General features: G+C 36.5%; 2 protein-coding genes and 1 long non-coding RNA gene across 8 annotated transcripts in view; 1 reads left to right on the top strand and 2 right to left on the bottom strand.

The window, feature by feature from the left end:
• Positions 1-10,488, bottom strand: part of LOC135801782 (protein doublesex-like) — a 41,677-nt gene extending 31,189 nt beyond the window's left edge. For all 6 annotated transcript variants that reach the window (XM_065315294.1, XM_065315293.1, XM_065315299.1 and 3 more), the window contains exon 1: positions 9,218-10,488. In XM_065315294.1, coding sequence (XP_065171366.1) covers positions 9,218-9,722 — 505 coding nt within the window. In that variant the 5' untranslated portion in view covers positions 9,723-10,488. The remainder of the gene's footprint in view (positions 1-9,217) is intronic.
• Positions 10,489-10,624: 136 nt separating this feature from the next.
• Positions 10,625-11,642, top strand: LOC135801807 (uncharacterized). Its single transcript, XR_010550446.1, has 3 exons — positions 10,625-10,775; positions 11,073-11,244; positions 11,345-11,642. It is a non-coding gene; the product is annotated as an uncharacterized lncRNA (long non-coding RNA).
• Positions 11,643-17,293: 5,651 nt separating this feature from the next.
• LOC135801802 (acidic amino acid decarboxylase GADL1-like) lies at positions 17,294-19,244 on the bottom strand. Its single transcript, XM_065315321.1, has 6 exons — positions 18,976-19,244; positions 18,685-18,913; positions 18,408-18,621; positions 17,978-18,354; positions 17,715-17,906; positions 17,294-17,515 (listed from the first exon to the last, which is right to left on the bottom strand). The coding sequence occupies exons 1-6, from the start codon at positions 19,242-19,244 to the stop codon at positions 17,336-17,338; spliced, it is 1,461 nt and encodes a 486-aa protein (XP_065171393.1). The 3' UTR covers positions 17,294-17,335.
• Positions 19,245-21,391: the final 2,147 nt, after the last annotated feature.

The raw sequence follows: 21,391 nt of genomic DNA on the forward strand, positions 1-21,391 counted from the left end.
AAAGTTGCACACGCAATTTAATAACCTCACACGACTACCAACAAATCAATTGAATTTTATTAAAAAAAAATCAAAACTTTTGTAAATAATTTTTAAATATTTTAAAATTTTAAGAGAAATTTTTTTTTTGTGTATCTTTGCACTCAGTGGATATATTATATAAAAAATTTAATAGTTCTGTCAATCTGCAATGAATATGTACTGTACAGTACGCGAAAAAAGGTAAAGTTCTGAGAGGCACGAAGTCAGCGGAGCACATAAAATGTAGCCAATGTTGCACACACCTCGACGAAGCGGTGGGCAACAAGAGTCAAGTAGTCGTAGTCGCGTAAAACGTACGTGTTCGGTAAGCGATGGTCAAGGCTTGAAAATCACGGCTCACATCGACCGGAGAGCCAGCGCGCGCTGTTGCACGCAAGCGTTAATAAAGTTAACGCTGGAGTAAAGAGCTTGCAAAAGAAAATGTTTTGCAAGTTTATATATACCCACACGTAGCTCTTGTTATGCATACCAATTTAAATCCGCGCGTATTTATTTTATGATTTTGTATTTGAATCAATTAGTCGATCGCTAAATTTTCATCATATCATAAAATAAGATTTACGAATGTTTCACTTGGCACACACGCGCTGCGCCAATAAGGCAGTCAGTGACTTTGTGCGGTGGCAAATGAATTCGGTCCAATTATACCTTGCATCATATAAATTTACACACAGACAGACTATTATCTTTTCCTGCATTCCTGCACACATTCGCTCTGCTGGCAAAAATCATCCGCTGCCGGCACGAAGAGAGTATTTATACATGCGGTAAGTATTAAGACAACACATGTGTGGTTGAGCATAGTGTGTGTGAGAGCACTCGCGAATGATTCAAAGATATACCCCAGAAAGTGCCTAAACGAATTACGCACGCCGCCGACGTGAAAGCGAATTAAAGTTACATCGTCGCGATTTGGTGAAATTCGTCCGGCGATTTAATTCGCTGCCAGCAAATATATATGACGTAATAATTCCGTTAACACGTGCCGTGTTTAAAACCGCTGGCATTATAAAGGAAGCATAAAATGCATAAAAATATTCAAAAAGTAAATATCTCGTGTGACATTATTTCAAATGATTACATAAATATACAGTGGAAATATCTCTATTATATTGTTCAAATATGTCAGATAACGTGAACTAAAATGTCATTATTATAGGTTATTTGCTTTTAGTTTAGAATAATTCCGTTAGATGGCGTTCAGCAATAAAAATAATTTTATTGAAAAAAAAATAAGAAAATTTTACTGTAAGTAAAATTTAATATTATATTGCATTGAGTCAAGATTATAATTCATATTAATTTATAGTTTGACGTATTTAAAGTCCCTAGTAACAATGGCAAGCATGTGCATTTCATTAGCCGGCGTAATTATTTAATAACTTAATAACAAATATTTTGGTCAAATTCTGTGCACACTTTCCTAACATTTACGGTACAACATGAATACCTGCATGAATGTATGATTAACTAGGTCGTTAAAGTCCGACTCATTTGAGCGACTTGAACTTGAACAATGACAGGCGGTATGCAAAAAGTAAAATATAAAACACCCACGTGTCGCTTATTAACATTACGACCACTTAGTTGCAATTGTCGCATCAGCCAACCGACTATGCATTGCGTAACCTCTGATTGATCATGAGTAGTGTAATAAAGTGTAATTTGTTGCGCGGTGATAATTTGTTGCCGAGGGCCACTAGTAAGTACGATGTGCACTTGAACCGGTGAATCTCGAAAAACTAATAAACTCTAGTCGATTTTTTCCGGGGGCCGAGGCGACATACACCGGTGTGAATCGCGCATCGAAAACGAACTTGAACTTGAACGCGCACGAACTGGAAACGGCCTTGAAACCGTGCCATGTGAATGCACGAAACATGAATGACGCGCGCTGCCGTTTGAGAACGGTCGGCGCCACGCGCTCGCTACAATGTAATGCAAATCAGCGTCGCGCACACAGATGTATCAAGTGAAATTAATTTGCGGTGTGACTGGGCCAGAAAAAACTAGTTAGTCTTATTTGAATCCGCGATGGATTGCATGCACATGCAGACAGGCAGGTTCATTGCAATGCGATATCACGACGCGGTGTCTGCATCGACGTTAATATTCGTTTCGGTTGACACGCTAGTTTATTGAAAGACCAATTATTACAATGTTCGATTCCTGTATCCATGCGAGACGACCAACACGTGCCACGGTTTGTCTGTGTCCGCATTTATCTATACAATATGTTCCGTATTGCATAAATGTTTCATGGAATTATTTTCATGTTCAAAGACTAAATGTAGCATAAAACGTGGGAATTTAATTTAGAATAAAATAAAATTAAACTGAGTAGTGAAGGCGATGGGAAACAGTCGTAGATTTTTTTAGTTTAAGAAACACGATCACTTTGTAGATGGTAAGTGCAGGCGCAACGACTTCTACAGGCAGCTATTACGATCAACCACGACCGACATCAACAGCATTGGTAGCGAACATCCCAACTAATTGATCGGCATAGTATCAAAATTCCCTTTTATCGATTACTAACGCTACACGCCACACATGCAATGCTTACTCGAAGCAAATAGATGCAAAGTTTTTGAGGTTTTGATTAACTTTCGCAAGGTTTTTTTAGATTAAAAGTTTAAAAAATCAATCATTTGAACTAAAATTGCAAAAATTTCGTTATATTTCGTCAGTGGTCGAGTATCTAGTGAATGCATATTTTTCATTGCATAGTTTCACGCTCAACAAGCAAGGTCATGATCAAAAGTTGGCACTGCAGGACTAATGACCTGCTCACCCAATTATTCCTCTATCGCCCACGACAAAATTATTGTAGAAATTGTCATGCAAAACTTTAAAAATGCAATTTTTTTTTTAAATGGCAATAAAATATATTTGTGCTTAAAATATAGAAAATGAAGGCGTTATAAAGAAAAGTTTCGCGTTGACGTATCGTGCCAACACGTTACAGCCGTCCAACTTGCTTTAATTATTATAAATGGCCTGATAATAGCATCTGACACATTTCAAAGTAAGTTTATATATAAATATATAATAAAACTCAAAATTTAATAAAACGACTGTTCGATTCTTGTACCGCAACGCAAACATATTTTTTTTATCTGAAATAATGTTAAATATTTAACTTTCACCTAAAAAAGTTGGTTAATAGTATATATGTTACGTGTTCGTCAATAAATAACTATTATTACCTGATTAATGTCGCACACAGTTTATATTTCCTTGTATGTATACTTTAATAGCTTAATATTCCAATATGTGCATAAAATACGGTTGCTATGTTGCACATTTGTACCTACACGTGTCGTTTATTCATTTGATTCAAATCGTAAATCTTTATATTTATTTTTTATGATGATGTATAACACGACCTTGATCAACTCTATATAAATTTCCTCTCCGCTCACGATTCTCTCTTGTAAAATTGAATCGAATTTAAATAATCGTGGGTCTCGAAAAACTCTGACGTCTTTATTTATTATTTACACAGTGGTTGGTTGTCTCAAGCAACGGGTACGTCCTAATTATTTCAAAATACCATTTTAATCATCGACTTCCTTCTGTTGTCTAATTGTATATGTCAAAATTGTGACATGTTAATTTGCAAAGCGCGCACGCTACGTCGATGCATATTTAGCACAGCAAGACTTGTGGCGGCTTTAAAAATAATATAATACGGTATGCGGTTTTGCAGAGCGCAGATAATTATATCGCGTAAAATTATATCTTCCAATATATGATGGAAAAAGTGTTTTATATCGCGCTGCTGCTGTCGTCCCACGACCGGATTCTGAACGCGTGATTCCTGCCCGCTGACAGATTCGACTCGTTTTGGTGCAGTGTGTGAGGAGTCACGCAGAAAAATCGCAAGGCGCCTCCATCGAAAGTTACATGCTTATTGTTTGTATTGGAAGTTTGACGTGCAAGGTGCTGAGTTGAAGAGGTTGATTTTGGGCAATTATTTCGTAAACATCACTTTTGCTATCGAATATAATCCCAATTTTCTTCGTACAGCCGGAGGCTTTGTTTGAATTTAAATTACTGGGGTAAAAATACTTTTGACTGATCGATACTGTGCTTTACTCTTACTTTCACACATCATTAGTACAAAGGCGCTGGCTACAAAGTTGCCAAAAATAAATTCGTAGCAAAGCAAAATGATGCAAAATTAACTTTTGACGTTTCAGCAAGATTCTGATGCTGCTTGCAACTTTTCCCATGCATAAAATATTATTTATTGATAAGTATGCCAAATATTTATAATTTATTCGGCCGACGACCCGCATAACTCGTCATCACTAAAGTTATTCGAACATTTAGGGAAACCTGCGCAACTTGCAACATGCCAGATATCAAACGAATAAAACGCGGACGACACGATTACATTTTATTCGAAGCATTTACGGAAGCTTAAGCGGACATAAACTTAAACGGAGTTGGCATGATTTTATAGCGACGGTCTTAAAATACTAATTTGATTGCAATATTTCGCGATTTTGCGATCGCCGATGTGGTTCATCTCAAGTAATTGATAAACTAGTCAAAAAGCACACACAATCTCAACGATGAATAAACTTAAAGCAGGCATAAATTATGGATTTACTATCTATAAACCCATCCATGAAATATTGATGACCACCAGTGATATCTAGGAATATATAATATATAGAATATATCCAGGTATGTTTGATATATAAAAGAAGCAGTTTGTAACAGATAGGGGCAATCAGGACTTCTGCTGGATCTAAATGATTACAAAATATGAAAATTGCAAAATTGCATTTCGATGGTTTTTGAGGCTGAAGCAATTTGCGCGTTTATTGTACGCGCAAAATCCTAAGTGGCATCTGTCAAAACGTCTAAGTAACTAGGCATTATTAACTCGTAACTCTAACCGACATAAATTATTCGACTTCGCACGAACTTTCGCTAGAACAATCACCAAGACGTGTCATGCGATTAAATCGAAGCGGCATATGTGGTGCACGACAACGCGACGTTTCATCGCCGCGAGGAAGAAACGTTCGTGCACGTTGGGTTGTCGACATGCCATCCATTGGTAGCTGAGAAACCAGCTGGCGGCGCACCGTACCTCTTTACCTATACCATAATGGAAAATAACATGTTCGAAATCAATTTTTAGATGAAAAATTGAAATTTAATATTTAAAATTAATTTCTTAATTTATCCGAAACGTTAACTATGTGTGCCTGTGCCGCCTGAGCACATTTCACACGTTGAGCATGCCATTTAAATTAATTGCCGATCATTAAGCGCGGTTTTAATAGCAGTTTCGCGTAATCCACAACGAACACAGCCGTCGTCAAATAAAATTCATCATTTGCATAAGTTTATTATTCGTCGATTTGTCGCCCGCCGCATTCAAACTGTTCAAATGGGTATAAAAACATAAAACAACAATTAATTCAAGTTGATATAATAAAAATAATCAAAAATACTTATTAGGTAAGTGTATGCATTTACATCTTATCGTCATACTCTCACAGTTCTCCGATTTTTCAACTGCACCTAACTAAACCCTCCTGTAGACTTAATGTTTATTTAATAAACACAATCTTTAATTACATTTCATGAACTAGACACATACACAATGACTATCGCTTTCATATCAGGTCCGAAATAATTTCAAAGTTAGCACCAGTCAATCGTACTCGGTTTGTTTATTAAACGCATTGTATATAACTGTGTGCTTATTATTGGCTCGCACATTATGGGCCTTTATGGAAGCACTGTGTAATGCGGACGTAGAGCCGATATTGCATACGTTTACGCGTTACTCTATAAATAAATAAAAAGCGCGCGAAGCGGTCGCAGTAATAAACAATACGTGACTTTGTTGTAACAACAAGATTCAATTAATGCCTCCTCGGCATGCAACTCCAACTCAGCGCGCGCGATATGTAAATAAACGAGTGTGCGAGAGTCTAAGCGCGCGGTGGATGCGAGGATATTGAATGAAACGCAGAAAGCGATCGGAGGAGATCGAGACGGCGCGAACGTGACCGTATCTTATCCGAAACGTCAGTCGAGACCCGAGAGTGATACAGCCGTAGAGCTCTGTATGCTTATTCACAAATACTGTCAACTTATAATAATGCATAATGGAATGCAAAAAAAGAAAATATGCGTGGAATATTAAGACTTGACTAGCCCAATAATAAGATACATAACATTTCACAACATAACCTTACTATTGATATTGATATTGTGCTGTCAAAAGTAACATAACCTAAAATACTAAAATTTTGCATTGAACCTCAAACGACTAATTATTTAATTTTTAAGTTTTAAAATGTATATAATGAATGCAAAATAAGAAAAAAATGTAACATTCCGTAGAAATACGCAATGTTGATTAGCAGTTAGTTATTTGACTACTCAGTAAATATTTTTAATGAAGCGTTTGCATAATTTGAGCAATAAATATTTTGCGAACTAAGTTATACTAAATTAAGAATCTGTTCTGTGTCCAGAAATAGATAATGCTGTTTAATAAGGTCACGCAGTGGGTCATGGTTAATATTTGTCAAATCAGCAAGTTTTTCGGTTATTTTCCGCACAATTTTTCAAACAAAATCAAAATATTCGCAAATTTCAACCATAAAATTACCTTCAATAAACTAAACTACCTTATCTCATACTATAGGTATGTATTACTATATAGTAAATCTTTGACACGCTTATCTCGAACTGATGCCTTTTTCTTGGCCTGTTTATTCAAGTATTTACATTTGTTGCCTACGCTTGACTGAGTTGCACGGTATTGTCATCTCTTTTGTTTTATTTTCACATCTCTACGAATATTAATTTTTTACCGGCCTACTAGTGTTAGTAAGTTGGAAGTTAATGAATATGCGAAACGTGCAACAGAAGAAAACAGCTCGAAGAAGTGTACGACGCAAAAACGCAAGAAGGAATTAAAATTTCATCATGGAAACACGGAAAAAACGAAGCGTTTAGCTCGTGTCTCCATCAGCAGAGTCACGGCGAGCGTAATACTTTGTGAATTTTACGAGTACAAATAAAAATATTAATTAAAATGTCTTCACTTATCTTTAATTTCTTGGTAAATTCAAATATTTACGAAGTGCGAATTTTCAAGATGATCTACAACTAATGATAATGAAAATTTGACCTGTTTAATTTAACTACATCTATAAATACTTCTTAGTATTTTTAATTTATTAACTACGTGGTTAAAGTAAAAGAAAATGTCGATTCTAAACAAAACGATTCACATTCATATTCAATCTGCTATTTTCCACATGAATGCGTAATTTTACAACACAAATTAATAAAGAGAAACATTTAAATACAATACAGGTACAGATGGTGCATCTATTGTAACTGATGGCATATGCAAAGCTGCGAAAATTTTAAATATTTAATAGTCCTCTAAATATGTTGATAAAACATGAGATTTTACGACTACGACAGTTTCAACAAGATCTTTACTTATATAGTCGACGAATTAATTATACAAGAAAATTATTGTATTCCATGTGTAAGTTCTTTGTTTAATTTCGACTTATTCAACGCCATGAGATGTTAATAGTATGAAATATACCATTTTATTTCTTTATAATTGCTGGTGAACTACCATAACTTTGTTATTATGAATTTATCAGATATTTTGCACCTATATAAACCCGAATAGGGAGATTTTCAGAGGTCGACACAAACATAAATTATGCAATATGTGCATTGCATTTAATAAAATTTAATAAAATCATTTCTCTGTTACACAATATATAAATTTGGCATAAGTGGATAAAATATGAGCATCTAAACTCATTTCGACTTCTACATACCTACTAACGAATAAATTTGAATACGTTCACAACGTAACTTGAAGTAAACAAATTTTCTATATTTCTAGATAAGAATTTTTCTAACTATTCTCAACATTTTTGTCATTTGTTTATATTCGCTTGGAAAGTTCGCTGACACAAACACGATGCTTGACGAGTGGGAAACATATTATGATCCCACTCGGAATGGAATGATTTCTTAGTCGATTCCGCAAACACGTAAACCGGCAGAGCGCTGATTCCAATAAGAAAAAGATGCAAATCGTGGATGCTTGCGCACGGCACAGGCGAAACGTGGAGAGTATTTAATAACCCCGACCGCCCAACAGCACCGTTGGTAACGCAGACCAAACCTGTTCGGCGAAACACTGTACGAAAAACGCGAGAGCAAACTATGACATGTGAGATGTGCGTATTAGTGAAGTCCGCGCGCATGAGAAGTCTGCAGCGCATATTTTTTCTTCGGTTTTGTTTAAACCTACGCAGAAACAAAACAAAAACTCTGAAAATGCTTGCAAAAGCGAAGAGCGTGACAACAAAAGCTCACACCCAATGATTACAAACATCATACCCATTTATTAATGGATTCCTGAGCTTGTAAATGAGTTGTGCGTGTTTAGGAAGTAGTAATATGCTTAGATTACCTAATTTTACGTTTTTGGGCAAAATTTATATAATTTGCCAGTGAAATATGATAATTATATCACTGCTATGGAAGTATGTTTAAAGCAAACTAGTAATCAAGTATACAATTCTTATCAATTTGTTAGTATATAGCTAAATAGTTTTTATTCAGTTCCTGAACTGATTAAAATACAAAATTTCGCTATATATGCAAGCAGTTAGTGAAATTAACACATGTATCGGCACAGTAGCGCCAACGAATGTTTGGAATCTATTTGGCGAGCAAGATATTATTACATTTCTGTTACTATGTAGTGGCGAGTTGACTTAAAGCTTAACTCGCGGCGACTGCGTCGGCTTAGGTTGGTTATTTTGGTGAGTTAAGTATGTACGCAAAACGTCAAGCGCCGCTGATCTTGCTAGGCGGACTGCGCGTTGAGTGTTAGACGATGTGTGATTTTTCCACGTGCTATCGAACTAGACTTTTATCGGACGTCTCTAAACCGCGCGCAAAAAAGCGCACTATCTTATCAATTATGTATACATCCAGGAAAAGAAACAAGTAACATTGAGAAGGATAGACATACTCATTAAAGTATCAGTTATTATGACATTTGAGGGCAATGTAACTGTTTGCATGATTAAACACAGTTACAAATTGTTTTGCGAGCTTCCTTGATTTTAAATTAAAGACGACTTACCCACTGATTTGATGCTGGTGGATGAAATGGCAACGACTTCGCCGTTGACTTTATCAGAGACGGCTTGCGTAGTGGAGCACTGCGAGGAGGCGGGTGAGTCACAGTCGATGCTTCGTTCTATGGGAGCTCCTGCACTGCCGCCGCCGCCGCCACCAGCGCTCGGACTGCTACCGTTGTTGCCGAGGAGCGGGTGTTGCGAATGATGAATCGGCGACGGACTTTTCGGCATGAAATTGCTACTGGTTTTCATCATCTGTTCGTCTTGTTGTTGTGCGCGTCGTAATGCTGTCTGCATTGCCATCACGCGCTGACGTTCAGAGGTGAGTTTACATTTCTCGCACTTGCAGGAGCGGAACTTGCAGAAACGCTTGTGACTCTTCAGTGGGATCTTCAATCGATGGTTTCGACAACGTGCGCAGTTTGGTGGTGTGCGTCGAGATGCAGAGGTGGATGAAGCATTTACCACGGCCATCTTTGAGTCGTATTCTGATTGCGAATCGGACATTTTTAGTTTATTGTTTTCTAACACTTGATATGATCAATGTCACAATGTATATTTTAGTAGAGTTGTGTTAAGTCACTTCCCGAATGCACACACGTGGCGATGAATTATGATCACTGAAGCGACGGCTACTGGCACCAACTTATACACACGCAACACGCGGTGTGAGATGCAACTGCACACATTCACACCAGACCAAAAGTGTAACACAATGTAACTGGTGTGTGGGTAGCTTGCCGCCGCCGCCGCCGCCAACGACCCGAGAAGCACGATCCACTACCGATGTCGGGGATTCAGTACGCGCGCAACAGGTTAGACGAAAGTTTTCCGCGGAGCGCTTCGCTTTTGCCCTAAAAGCACAAAAGCACTATAGCACTATAGGCCCTAGACAACAATTTACCACAACACCACGCGCGCGAATCTCAGAATTGATGGTGTAACAACTGGTTGCGTTCCTTCCAGGGGTTTGCGGTGTGCTGCTCCTGCGAGAGCGTGCGTCCGATTTGTGTTCAATTGATTGACGGATTGCATGCAATCGCCGCTCGCATGATACAAGCACAAAAACTGCTCGCAATTTGCACGGTGCGAAACCGTCGGACGAAAGTACCTAAAGGCAAACCACCGCGCGACGAGTGTGTGAAGTGCTGCGGAGCGCTCTGCTCGGCCTGGTCGGTTCCACGCTTCTGTCAGGACGAAATTCAACTGCCAGTCTTGCGAGGCCGCAGCGAAGTGAATTGGCGTGTGTGCAGTGTGCGCCCGTCGTTGCACCGCGCTGCACCGTACTGCAAATTGCACGCCGCGCAGCAGCGCCGCCCGCGGCTGGGGGCAAAGGGTACGCGCCGTTTACGACTCTAGTCGCTCCCATTCCACCACGGTGTGTCGTGCCGACAGCGGCGGTGGGGGCAGACCGTCGCATGCGATCGGTTGCATCGGCGGTTGCATGATGCAGGAAAACGCGCAAACTTCAATTTTGATATCTGCATGCATATTACTATTGCACATACAATTATAGATGAAATCTATTTAAACCACTGATTTGCACGTTTACAAAAGCAAGTAAGTTTTGTTTTTATTTTAACATCAACTACTTTTAAACTGTGATGAAGCAATTGTTTCTATTTGTGAGGTTAGAATTGCAACACCGCGCTGAATTTCAAGGTTAGTATTTTACCCGTGCTTAACAATAGATTCTAAATCACAGAATATTCACATTCTTTCACGTTTCAGCAATGGGGAGGCATTTTCACCACTTCCAAGCAGAAACAGGTTAACATGTCTGGATTTGATTCATTACAATAAATCCATAAATCATCAGCAATTATAATTAAATATAATTTAATTTATTTGTTCAAGGCTACAGTGTGAAACAAAAAGGCCCGTATTAGCATATTGCGTGCATCTAGAATGCACACCGATAACTACATCTGCCACAACAACTTATATTTGCAGTATACTATCTGAGTCCGTGCGTATAAATATATATACATCCACATCCGACAAATTTCCGTAAGCAATTGCCATGAAGGTATAACTCAACTTTGCACAGTTAGACGCGCTCGCCGTGTGCTTTAAAATGCGTGCTCACACCTCTCGCTTGCAGGTTGATATTGCTTTTTTTGTTCTAGGTGTGTGCGTTTTTCAGCGCTTTTTGCCCGGGTAGCACAGCAGCGCTCACAATGCAAGTGTCGGGCAACCTGTGCGTGTACGTTGTTGGGTGCACGCACATCGTCCATCCATCTCCGGCGTCGTTGACTGTCAATCGGCAGAAAGCTCGTCCAGGCAATATGACGGCATGCGACGGCAGGATGTGGGCTAAATGACCTCTGTTGTTTTTGTTTGAGAGACGTATATAATTAATTTGCGTTTGCGTTACGACTCTATTTGGAGTAATATATTTTATACATGGCTGTGGTGTAAAGTCAATATATGATCTAACTACTAACCAGCGACAGCAATAAATCGTTAGGAGTTAGTTATTAGGTGTTTCTGGATGTCATATTATTAATTGGCATGTTGAGTTGTCAACATGATGAAGTAGGATCTTAATATATGATCTTTTCTTGTTTTGCATATGGTGACGATATCAAAACCATTGCAACTTTTTTAACTTTAATTCAACTCAGAACAAAAACATATTCATGCATTTTAAAAACTAGTACTTGTGAAATTCCAGCGTAGAACTTACTTTGTAGTTTGTATAAAACTCCAGGAATCAGCAATGCGCGCTGTTCTCGTGGGCAGTCGCTGGTATTAAGACCGTTTAACGTCTCCCCTCATGGGAATGCGCGCGGAGCAATGACGAACGTGCAAGCGAGATAATGATTTCACCAACCAAGATGAAATAATTTAACGATGTCGCGTTAATGTAATTAAGAACGGTGCTCGTAAAGTACGCGACACGAACGCATCGCACATCTCATTGTCTTTCGTTTTGCATTAGTTCCTCATGTGCTGCGATGATGACAGACATCACTACGTTCCCTATCAAACAGGACATTGCGGCGGCTCAATGGCTGCGGTAAATGGGCAAAGAAGAAGTAATTACATTCTTTTTTGAAACAGTACGAGGGTTTAGTGCTTTAGTCTTTAATTCTTATGTAATGGGAAATAATTACAAATATTTCCGCAAATCCGTTCAATGTTTTAATGAAAATCACATATTTTCACCACTAACATGAATATAGTTAGTAGATTATTTTAGTTTTTGCCGGCTTAGAGTCGATAGAGATGATTTTCTTGATTTTTGCTCAGTAATGAGGAGTAGAAGATATTTAATATGAAATATGGCACTTACTGAAGACATCAACGTAACGTTTAGAATGACAGTTCGGTAGTTTGTCTCTTGCATTTCGGTGAGCGACGAAACCTCATCGAATGTGCACTGTGCACATGCTGGTGATAATTCGCACGTCGGCTACGCCGATAAAATCCGTATCTAATGACGCGGTCGAGAATGGGCGGCTACACCGTCGACACACAACGATGAGAGCTAAAAACGTAATCCAAACGAACGCCAACGACACAGCGATAGTTTCTTTAAGTATGCACTCTCACAGTCTCCACTTCCGTATTGTAATATATATGAATCTAAATTCCAGGACATTCTGTGACTCAACATTTGTGAATATTTCCGTTTTACGCGCTCATAATGTGCAATCAATTGAAAAACACTTACTCTACACTCTCGAATAGAATTTACATGAATGTCAACCTCAAAGAAGAATAGTTCACGAAAGGAAAAAATAATTCGTTGCGCTTTATTTGGTTTTATGTATTTTTTAGTACAGTAAGCAGTCCATGGGAATGAAAATGTTATTCTGGCTATATTCATATTCAAAGTTTTATTAGTTTTAAAATATTGAGATTCTTGTGTGGTTCACGCTCATTAAAAGCGGCATTGACTTTGTGAGCGATCTTTTAGTGTGTTTTTACAACTTGTCAAAAACTTGCCGAACGGGTCCCGGATTAGGTGTCGGCAGCCCTAAATAGGGAGCACCCTTAAGACGTCACCCTAAAAAGTGGCACGCTCCATTTAGTAAGCAATTACTTTCCTAAACCCTTAAGGTTTCAATATACACATGTTAACCATCTCGCTATACTTCCGACATTCACTGTTGTTATGTTTTTACTTGTAGTGGCCGCTTGTCGATTGGTCCACGAATACTAAAACATCAATGCTGTAAAAGGGACATTAAAACGATTATTATTGCGATTTGCGTAAGGGGAAAGTTGCTTCCCCGTGTGTCTGTGCTCAATGCGTCATATCTTTAAAAGTCACTTTTTTATGCGCACAACATTAATAAACAGTAATGAACGCACAGATGTAAAAAAATAACACACAGCCAAATTGCTTTTGTTGGGCGTCCTTTGTCCTTTTGTTACTCGCATGCAAGACGTGCGGCTATAAAACGCGCGAAACTTCAGTGACACGCTAAAGAAATCAATGTGCCATAGTGAAATTTTACTAGTTGCTTTGTTCCACTTTGTCTGGCGTGGTCGCGGCGCAGCAGAAGTTCGAGAAGTGGATGTTGGAAATGCGGAGCATCAAAAAGTCATAAACCGCGTGAGGTTGTAAATCACGCGTTTGTCGAAATTGTACATTGTCGTCAGAGAATTGTAGGCACTTGAAGAGCAATGATATAAAGGGTGTCACGCTGTGAAGCGCTGAATCATATTCGAGCGTTTTATAATTTATTATTGTATTAATTTAGATTTTGTAATGTAATATTTTATTTCTTTCGCAGAAGAAGAGAGGAAAAGAAAATAAGTGAAACAAGGCTGTTTGTGTCTGTTTTTCTAAAGAAAAGAAGAAGATTGCTCAAGAGTGCAAATTGTGTTTGTTTCAAATGTGAAATGCAGCAAAACATAAGCCAACTTGAAATACAATGGTAGGTAGTAGCCAACTTATAGACATAATCTAACCTATTATATGAAATTCAATTTTTTATGGTTAAAACGAATTAGTTAATTATCTAATGTTGTGTGTAGATTTGTTGGGAATTTACTACTTAATTTAATTTTAATTTAATACGATTAATGTACTCAGTACTTTCGAATCTTTCCATTTTTGGATTTAATTTGTTTCGGAAAATTGAAGATAAAATTTAAATCAAATGATGAAAAGTTAAAATGTGGACTTAAAGGACTCTAATTGTAAATTATGATGGGATTTAAATTCAATCTATATTTAATCGCTTACATTTTTAACGCTCATATACCAATATACAACATACCAATGATCCTGGTAAAAAATCACAAACTAACAGAAAGTACATGAACAACCATCACAGACTTCATTAGCAATTACTTCGCATCAATATGAATCGAAAACATAATTACCGATTATAATGAATATGCATACTATTACTACGGCACTTGCAACGACAATTAGTTATTATTGACAAACGCGCCAATTGAAGCTGACTGCAACCATCTATAATTGTTTGAGTACTTTTTTATTTACGGCCACGCTGGCTTCCTAATTAAGCAATTATGCACGATAATCGGCGCATTCTCATAAGAACTAATAGAGTAAGTTATTACTAAGATACTGATTGCGATTTGTTTCTTTCAAAATGTCAAAGGTTTATGTTTACCTGCACTAGAGTTTTGTGGTGTTAAAACAGCTTTTAAACATGGTTTAGTTTTTTGGTTTTTACCCTATTAATATTGGAAGCAATACGTTTAATTTAATTTTTGACTGCAAAATTTTAAAATATCATTTTGAACAATTAACTAATAATTTACCGGCGAATATAACGTTTGATGTGTGGTAACTTGCCGTTATAGCATTACTAAGAATGAAAACGTACAGTATATTTTTGATTAGCGTTTAACAGCTTAATTAAATTAAGTAAAATTATTAGAAATCCCAGTGGCCGTAACCGCAGGCGTGTCAACACAGAGGAATAACGCGAATGCATGTATCAACCCCTCGAATACTGTAGCAATTACCAAATTTATGTCTATTTTTAAAACTAAATGTTACGGCAATTCTTAGTACTATTTACATAAGGAATCGTAAAAGGCAAAAAATCTACACCCATTACAACATCGTTAAAATAAGTTATTTTTGCTTATTTTTAAGAAAACGTAAAGAAATTAAAATCACAACGTAATTAAAACCATATTACAATTATGATTGGTTTATAAAACATTTAAAAAATCTGTTTTTTACTACTCATCCGTATTGTATGAGACTATTCTTAACTACCGACTTAGATCTGCATTATTTATTTGTTGATAGCTACATTAAATTTATCTAAATTAACACTTTAAATTAGCAATTATAATAAAATAATGACTATTTCTAATTGATGATGGTAGCCATATGCAAAGTAAGGGTAATTAATTTATTGCGCTTCTGATCTGCGCAGGTGATGAATAATCTTCAGTTTTTTTGTTAACCTAATATGCCCACAAGTTTTTCCATTCAGTAATTTATATATTATTGAATGTAATCTGTTGCAATGCGTATAATTCTCAGTTAATGCACAGTAACAAGTGATCAACTGCATAAAAGGAAACTGCGAGTGAGAGAGTAGCACGTGCAGGTGTTCACGTCAGATTAATTATGTTTTCATCTTCGTTTATGCATAAAAAGTAGCTAAAGTGGTTTGCGCGGCGTAAATTAACTTTCATACGTGGCAATTCTACAAGCCGCACTCATCACGACGTATAATATGAAAGTTGAAGTCGAAAACCATTTTTTCTTTGCATTGTTTTGCCTTAATATACATCGGTGCGCGTGCGGTCTATAACATTAACTATTGTTTTGTAATTTGCAAGCCTTCCGTCTGAGATTAATTGATATTCAATGAATCCTGCGTGCTGTGTGCACAAATGAATGAATCGTGCCGAGTACTAAAACCTCCTCACTAAAGGTTACGTTTAATAAACGCGAGCCGGAATATAATTTCGCTGCCACGTCGCTGCAACGACTAATTGTTCTTAGAGCTCGAGTCGCACCAATAACAATAAATCGCCGACGAATGCTGAATTTAACGACAATTGACATTTGGCGTTCAACACAAATTAGCCGCTACTGCGAGCGTATGTATTAATACAAATGCCCGTAAATATAACTGCTTCTAAATCACATGTTTCCGAAACGTTATTGTGTTCAATTTGCTCATTATGTATTCGCGTAGTTAGCCGGCAAGCAATCGTATTAAATTAAGACGTTATGTATATTTTTCAAAGTTTATAGATGTCTCAATATGGCAGTCCTATCCATTATTGCTATGTCAGGTTCAGCGCCCAATGCCAATTTAATGCGAAGTTACGGTGCGGTGTAAATGATAATTGAAGCAAATAAAGACAAAGTAATAATTATGCGTGGGTTGCCTTCGAAGTAAAGTTACAGTTATTTTATTATTAATGAACAGAAGCAAGTAGTTCTTAGATATTTATAAGTGTCACATAATTTTACACATAATTTCACATAAGTTTATTGACTTAAACGCCAAACTAATAATTAATACAGTAAACATTTTTGCTTCTGTAAAAAATGCAGCTAGTTTAATCTACGAATATGCCTAGCAACATGATAAAGAAATATTGATAGGAAATCATAAATTAAGAATTGAATTGTTTCAGGAGTGTTTGCACATAACAAAAAGTAATTTTTTAGAATTTTAATTTTATTATAATTACTAACACACATAACATAAAACATAAATTAAACTTATTTATTAGGGTTCATAATATTATTTATTTTTTTCTATAATTAGCAATGGTATTACGTGCACAAATGTCGTTGCAGGATTGCACTTTACCTTTCATAGATAGCGGATGAAATACCGGTAATATATTTATTTACGACTTTGTTAACATTCATTACCATACCATTACGTAACTTTTAGTTTTAAAAGTATATAATACATTTATTTGCTTGTTGAAGTGCACCACTCCTTTACTTAATATACGCTATTTAAATTATTAACATAAAATATTGTGTAAAACGGGTGTAGAAGCGACATCTAGTTTGTAAAATCAGAAGTATTTCCAAACTTTTATATCCTATTTAAAGATTTGAACTTTCTAACGCTTTTAATTAAAATATAATCTTTATTTGTTGTTATAATAACTAAAAAGTGAAATGATGCGTTTGTAAACTAAGGAAATAAAGCGCGTCCAATTTCTGAAATGTGATCCAAGATAAAGTCGACATCTGTGTGCCGTAGCGCGGAGTTTTGTGAAACGAAACGAAAGAAGTTTGGTAGCTGCTTCAGTGGTTGATAGCTGAGCATTACAGATCCGTGTTTTACCATTTCGGCTTTGATCAGCGGAGCTACCTGTAATTAATATATACAGATGGCAATATCAGTACTATACATTTTCATATTTAACGCATAATTAAAACACTATGCAAAAATAATATTTAACAAAAATTTGCTAGCTAAAATCTCGTTTTCTCTGTAAAATATCTATTATGTTTACGAAGTTTAATTTATAGCAAACATAAATTACAATGTGAGGTAGTAAATACTATACCTTTTGAAGTTGACTGGAATATTCGAGAAAGTTTGCCCTTCCCTGCAAATACTTGGGCAAATACCAGAAGCAGACGTTCATGTAATGCCGTTGCGAGACCAGGTGAAAGTCAGGCCTCTTATGAACCTGCTGTTCAAAGTATTCAGCAAGGTCCATCAGAGTTTCCACGTGGCTCGCAAACCCCATCGAGCCCTAAAATGTGTTTTTATTCCGTTATAGTAACTTATAGTACCACTAAGGGTCGAATAGCGAGTATGACATACTTTAGCTTTCCACATGAGCCAGAATTTGAACACGTCACACTTGCGGCCACACTGCAAATATTTGTCACCGGGATCATAGCTGCCGTCATAATACTTATCCTTCTGAAATAGATATTGTGCGCCCTTCGAATGGCAGCGATGAAGTAGACCTGCATGTCGAACGAACAGAATAGAACATTGTTGTGGTACGGCGAGTAGTTTGTGAGGATTGATGACTATCGAATTCGCACGTTCGATTCCATTTAGTTTTGTTCGATGCTTCTGCGAGAAGAGGAGGCCGCCACCCCAGGCAGCATCAACATGAAGCCACATGGAATATTGTTTGCAAATATCGGCTAATTCATTGACAGGGTCAAAAGCGCCACGAACCGTACTTCCTAGAATAGAATTTGCAATCAAATTTTAGTTTAATAATATTGATTTTGCATACCTAATGTTGCAATAACAAGAAATGGAATTTTTCCTTTGCTGCTTTGTGATTGAACTTCGGATTGAAGAGCATGTGCATCCATTTTTCCAGAATTATCTGTTTGAATATCAATTATGTTGTTTTCACCAAGACCAATAAAAGCAGCAAATTTATGCATGGAATAATGACATTCTTCAGATGTAAACATTACATATTTAGGATTATTTCCACTTAGCTTCATAAAACAATAAATAATTAATTATTACGTATTTTTAGGTAAAAAGTAGAAAACACTTACTTTTGTCTTTGGATCAAGATAATATCTTGCAAGATTCATTGCAATACCGTTAGCTGTTGATCCACCGGGACAAAACATTCCATCGCACCAATCGGGTCCTATCATTTTACACATCTCTTCAATAACATGTGTTTCCATTAATGTGAAAACCGGAGCTACTTCGTATGTATAAACACTGGCGTTTAATGCATCTGTTAGCCATTGTCCTGCCAATCCATAAGGATCCAAGCTAAAGTATGAATAAATTATTACCTACATCAAAATTAATTTATAATTAATATTAAATTTTACCCAGAGAATAATTGATTAATGAAGTATGGATGACCTGTTTTAACACTGTACTTAATCACGTTTTTCAACAAAGTTAAAAGTTTCTCATGGGACGCACCGCCTTGCTCCAACTTAAAGTCAAATAAAACTTGTAGTTCTTGAGGGGGCTTCCAGAGAACTACTTTATCTGTCGCACTTGTAAAGATTACGTTTTTAAATAACACGTCGATGACATCACGTAAAAATTCCGAATGCTTTTCAGCCTCTGGAATTGGTTTAAAGTCATTCATGTTGATTCAAACTGATTTCGCAACGCTGTGAACAAAATATATACTTCTCCCACTTCCTGATGCAGTACCCTTTTTCCTAATTACCTATTTAATTAAGTCAACTTTGTCAATTACCATAATTGCTCGGAAAACATCAATTTAATAGTCAATGATGCAAAATTAAATTTTTTAATTAATCTATTGTTGCTTTTATCAAATTTATTCTTACATAAAAATCTAAGAATTAAAAAAAAACAAAAGAAATGGATTACAGATTTGATTCACAAAGATCCTCGAAGCAGTTTGTCGCCCACTCTCGCATTCACAATCCAGATGGAGGAAATAATTGAATAAACAATTGAAGAATCGAATGGGAAGTTTTCGATTCGTAACGGTTTGCTATCAGAGGACCACAAAACAAAACAAAAAATACGTACACACACACAAAAAAAAGAGAACAAAAATAGAATAAAGGATAATATAGAGGCGCTAGCATGCTTCCGGCCGGATGGATGTGTACATGGATGTGCATGAGAGAAACAGCTGGGAGGATCTTGGATTTTCTGTTTTGCGCTTCAGATGGATTGGTTTAGATAAAACTTCAAGCATCAGAGACTCACCGCGCTAAAAAAAAAGAACGGCTAGGGGTTGGAGGCCGAAGTGGGTGGTGATCCGGAACTCAGGGTACATTGCGAGCGGATATTAAAACGCCACCGTGGAGATTAACTCGAACACATTCGGAATCCTTACGATAAAGATATTCGAGATTCTATTTGAGTTTTGGTATTAAAAAAATATAAACATTGCTTTGATGAGGTTATTACTTGATGGAACTCTCTAAAAAAACGTGATTTGAAATCATTAAATGTTAAATTCATAATGGAATCATTTATCGATGTCTGCAATCAAATTTTAAATTTTAAATTTTAATACAAAACATAAATAAATATAGGTATGTTTAATTTGTTATTACAAACGTCAGATAATCAGTTAAATTTAAAATAAATATCTTTAATTATCTGTTAATTAATTTACGTTGTGATTTATTAAATTAAAACTATCGAAAACAAAATAAAAATAAAACGTGTGATAAGAGTGTTTACAAACAAGTGTAACTTTAGTTGACTTTACAACTTGTAGATGGCGCATAGAGTCCGTCAGCAAGAATTTTTATAACAAAAATATGATAAAAACTAGTTAAAAGTTTTATGAATCCAATTATTTCCTATTTACTTTCGGTTGTTTTAAAATGTATAATGTAAAATCGATTTGTTAGAACATCCAGGGGATTTTCGCATGCGGGCATTGGGGACCTGTAAATTGGATTCATTGAGCGTGATACGAATGCGAAGCCCGTTTAAATCGAACGCTTAATTTTTAATCGCGTAATCGCCGTAAAAACCATATTGGTTTGCGTTGTCGTCGCACTTCTGTCCACGCTCGCTCTTCGCTCTTCTATTCAACGTGGTTCACATGCGGTTGGCATTTTATTCGATTCGAGATCCAACCGTTTCCAATTTTCGACACTTTAATATTAAGACTTTGTTAGTAAACCTTACTATGCACAACATTGAAACATGCCGATGGTATATTATTGTACTACAGTGTGGAGTGTATACATATATTTAGTTTGTGACCGTGAAATTGTAGTAGGAAAATGCCAGCGCCATTGACAGCGGCGTAAATTAAAGAAGGCCTTTTCATTACGCATGAAGTTGGAAATTGTCGTGAAGCGTACTTGAGAACTCGCCGCTTGCGAAATAAAAGGCGGGCAATTAAAAGTGACGCGAATGTCTTTTCGGGCATCCTTTGTCGACGTTGTAAAATATACATAAAGTCGGCTGCGCGCCAAGTCAAATGAAGAAGCAGCAACGCGTAAAAATAAGCGGCGCAGAGAGTGCCAGCGTGTCATTGGGTTATGAATAAGCCAGAGACAAAAAGTCAAAGTGTGAAACATTAAGTCACTGCGCTCAGTGCACCGCAAAATGCCAAAAACTTTATTTATTTATTTAATAAATAACTACTACTAATCCTAAAACAAGTTCCGACCAAACTTGCAATAACAAAACACTAAATGCAATATAAATAAAATAAATCTAAAACAACATAAAATAACAAAAACTTTTTTGATTTTACGTCGTAACTTGCTGAATTATCTATAAATAAAG

Source organism: Atheta coriaria, unplaced genomic scaffold (genome assembly GCF_025399875.1).
Source record: "Atheta coriaria isolate IRGN ID8LTWV9N9 unplaced genomic scaffold, Caltech_Dcor_3.1 hic_scaffold_13_pilon, whole genome shotgun sequence".
Taxonomy (NCBI): domain Eukaryota; kingdom Metazoa; phylum Arthropoda; class Insecta; order Coleoptera; family Staphylinidae; genus Dalotia; species Dalotia coriaria.

Bases quoted from the DNA above. Each gene is read 5' to 3' on its own strand.
- LOC135801802 (XM_065315321.1), bottom strand. From the start codon at position 19,244: ATGAATGACTTTAAACCAATTCCAGAGGCTGAAAAGCATTCGGAATTT. The intron at 18,914-18,975 runs GTAAAATTTAAT...TTCATACTTTAG, and splicing joins ATTAATCAATTATTCTCTGG to CTTGGATCCTTATGGATTGG. The intron at 17,907-17,977 runs GTATGTCATACT...AACACATTTTAG, and splicing joins GGCTCATGTGGAAAGCTAAA to GGCTCGATGGGGTTTGCGAG.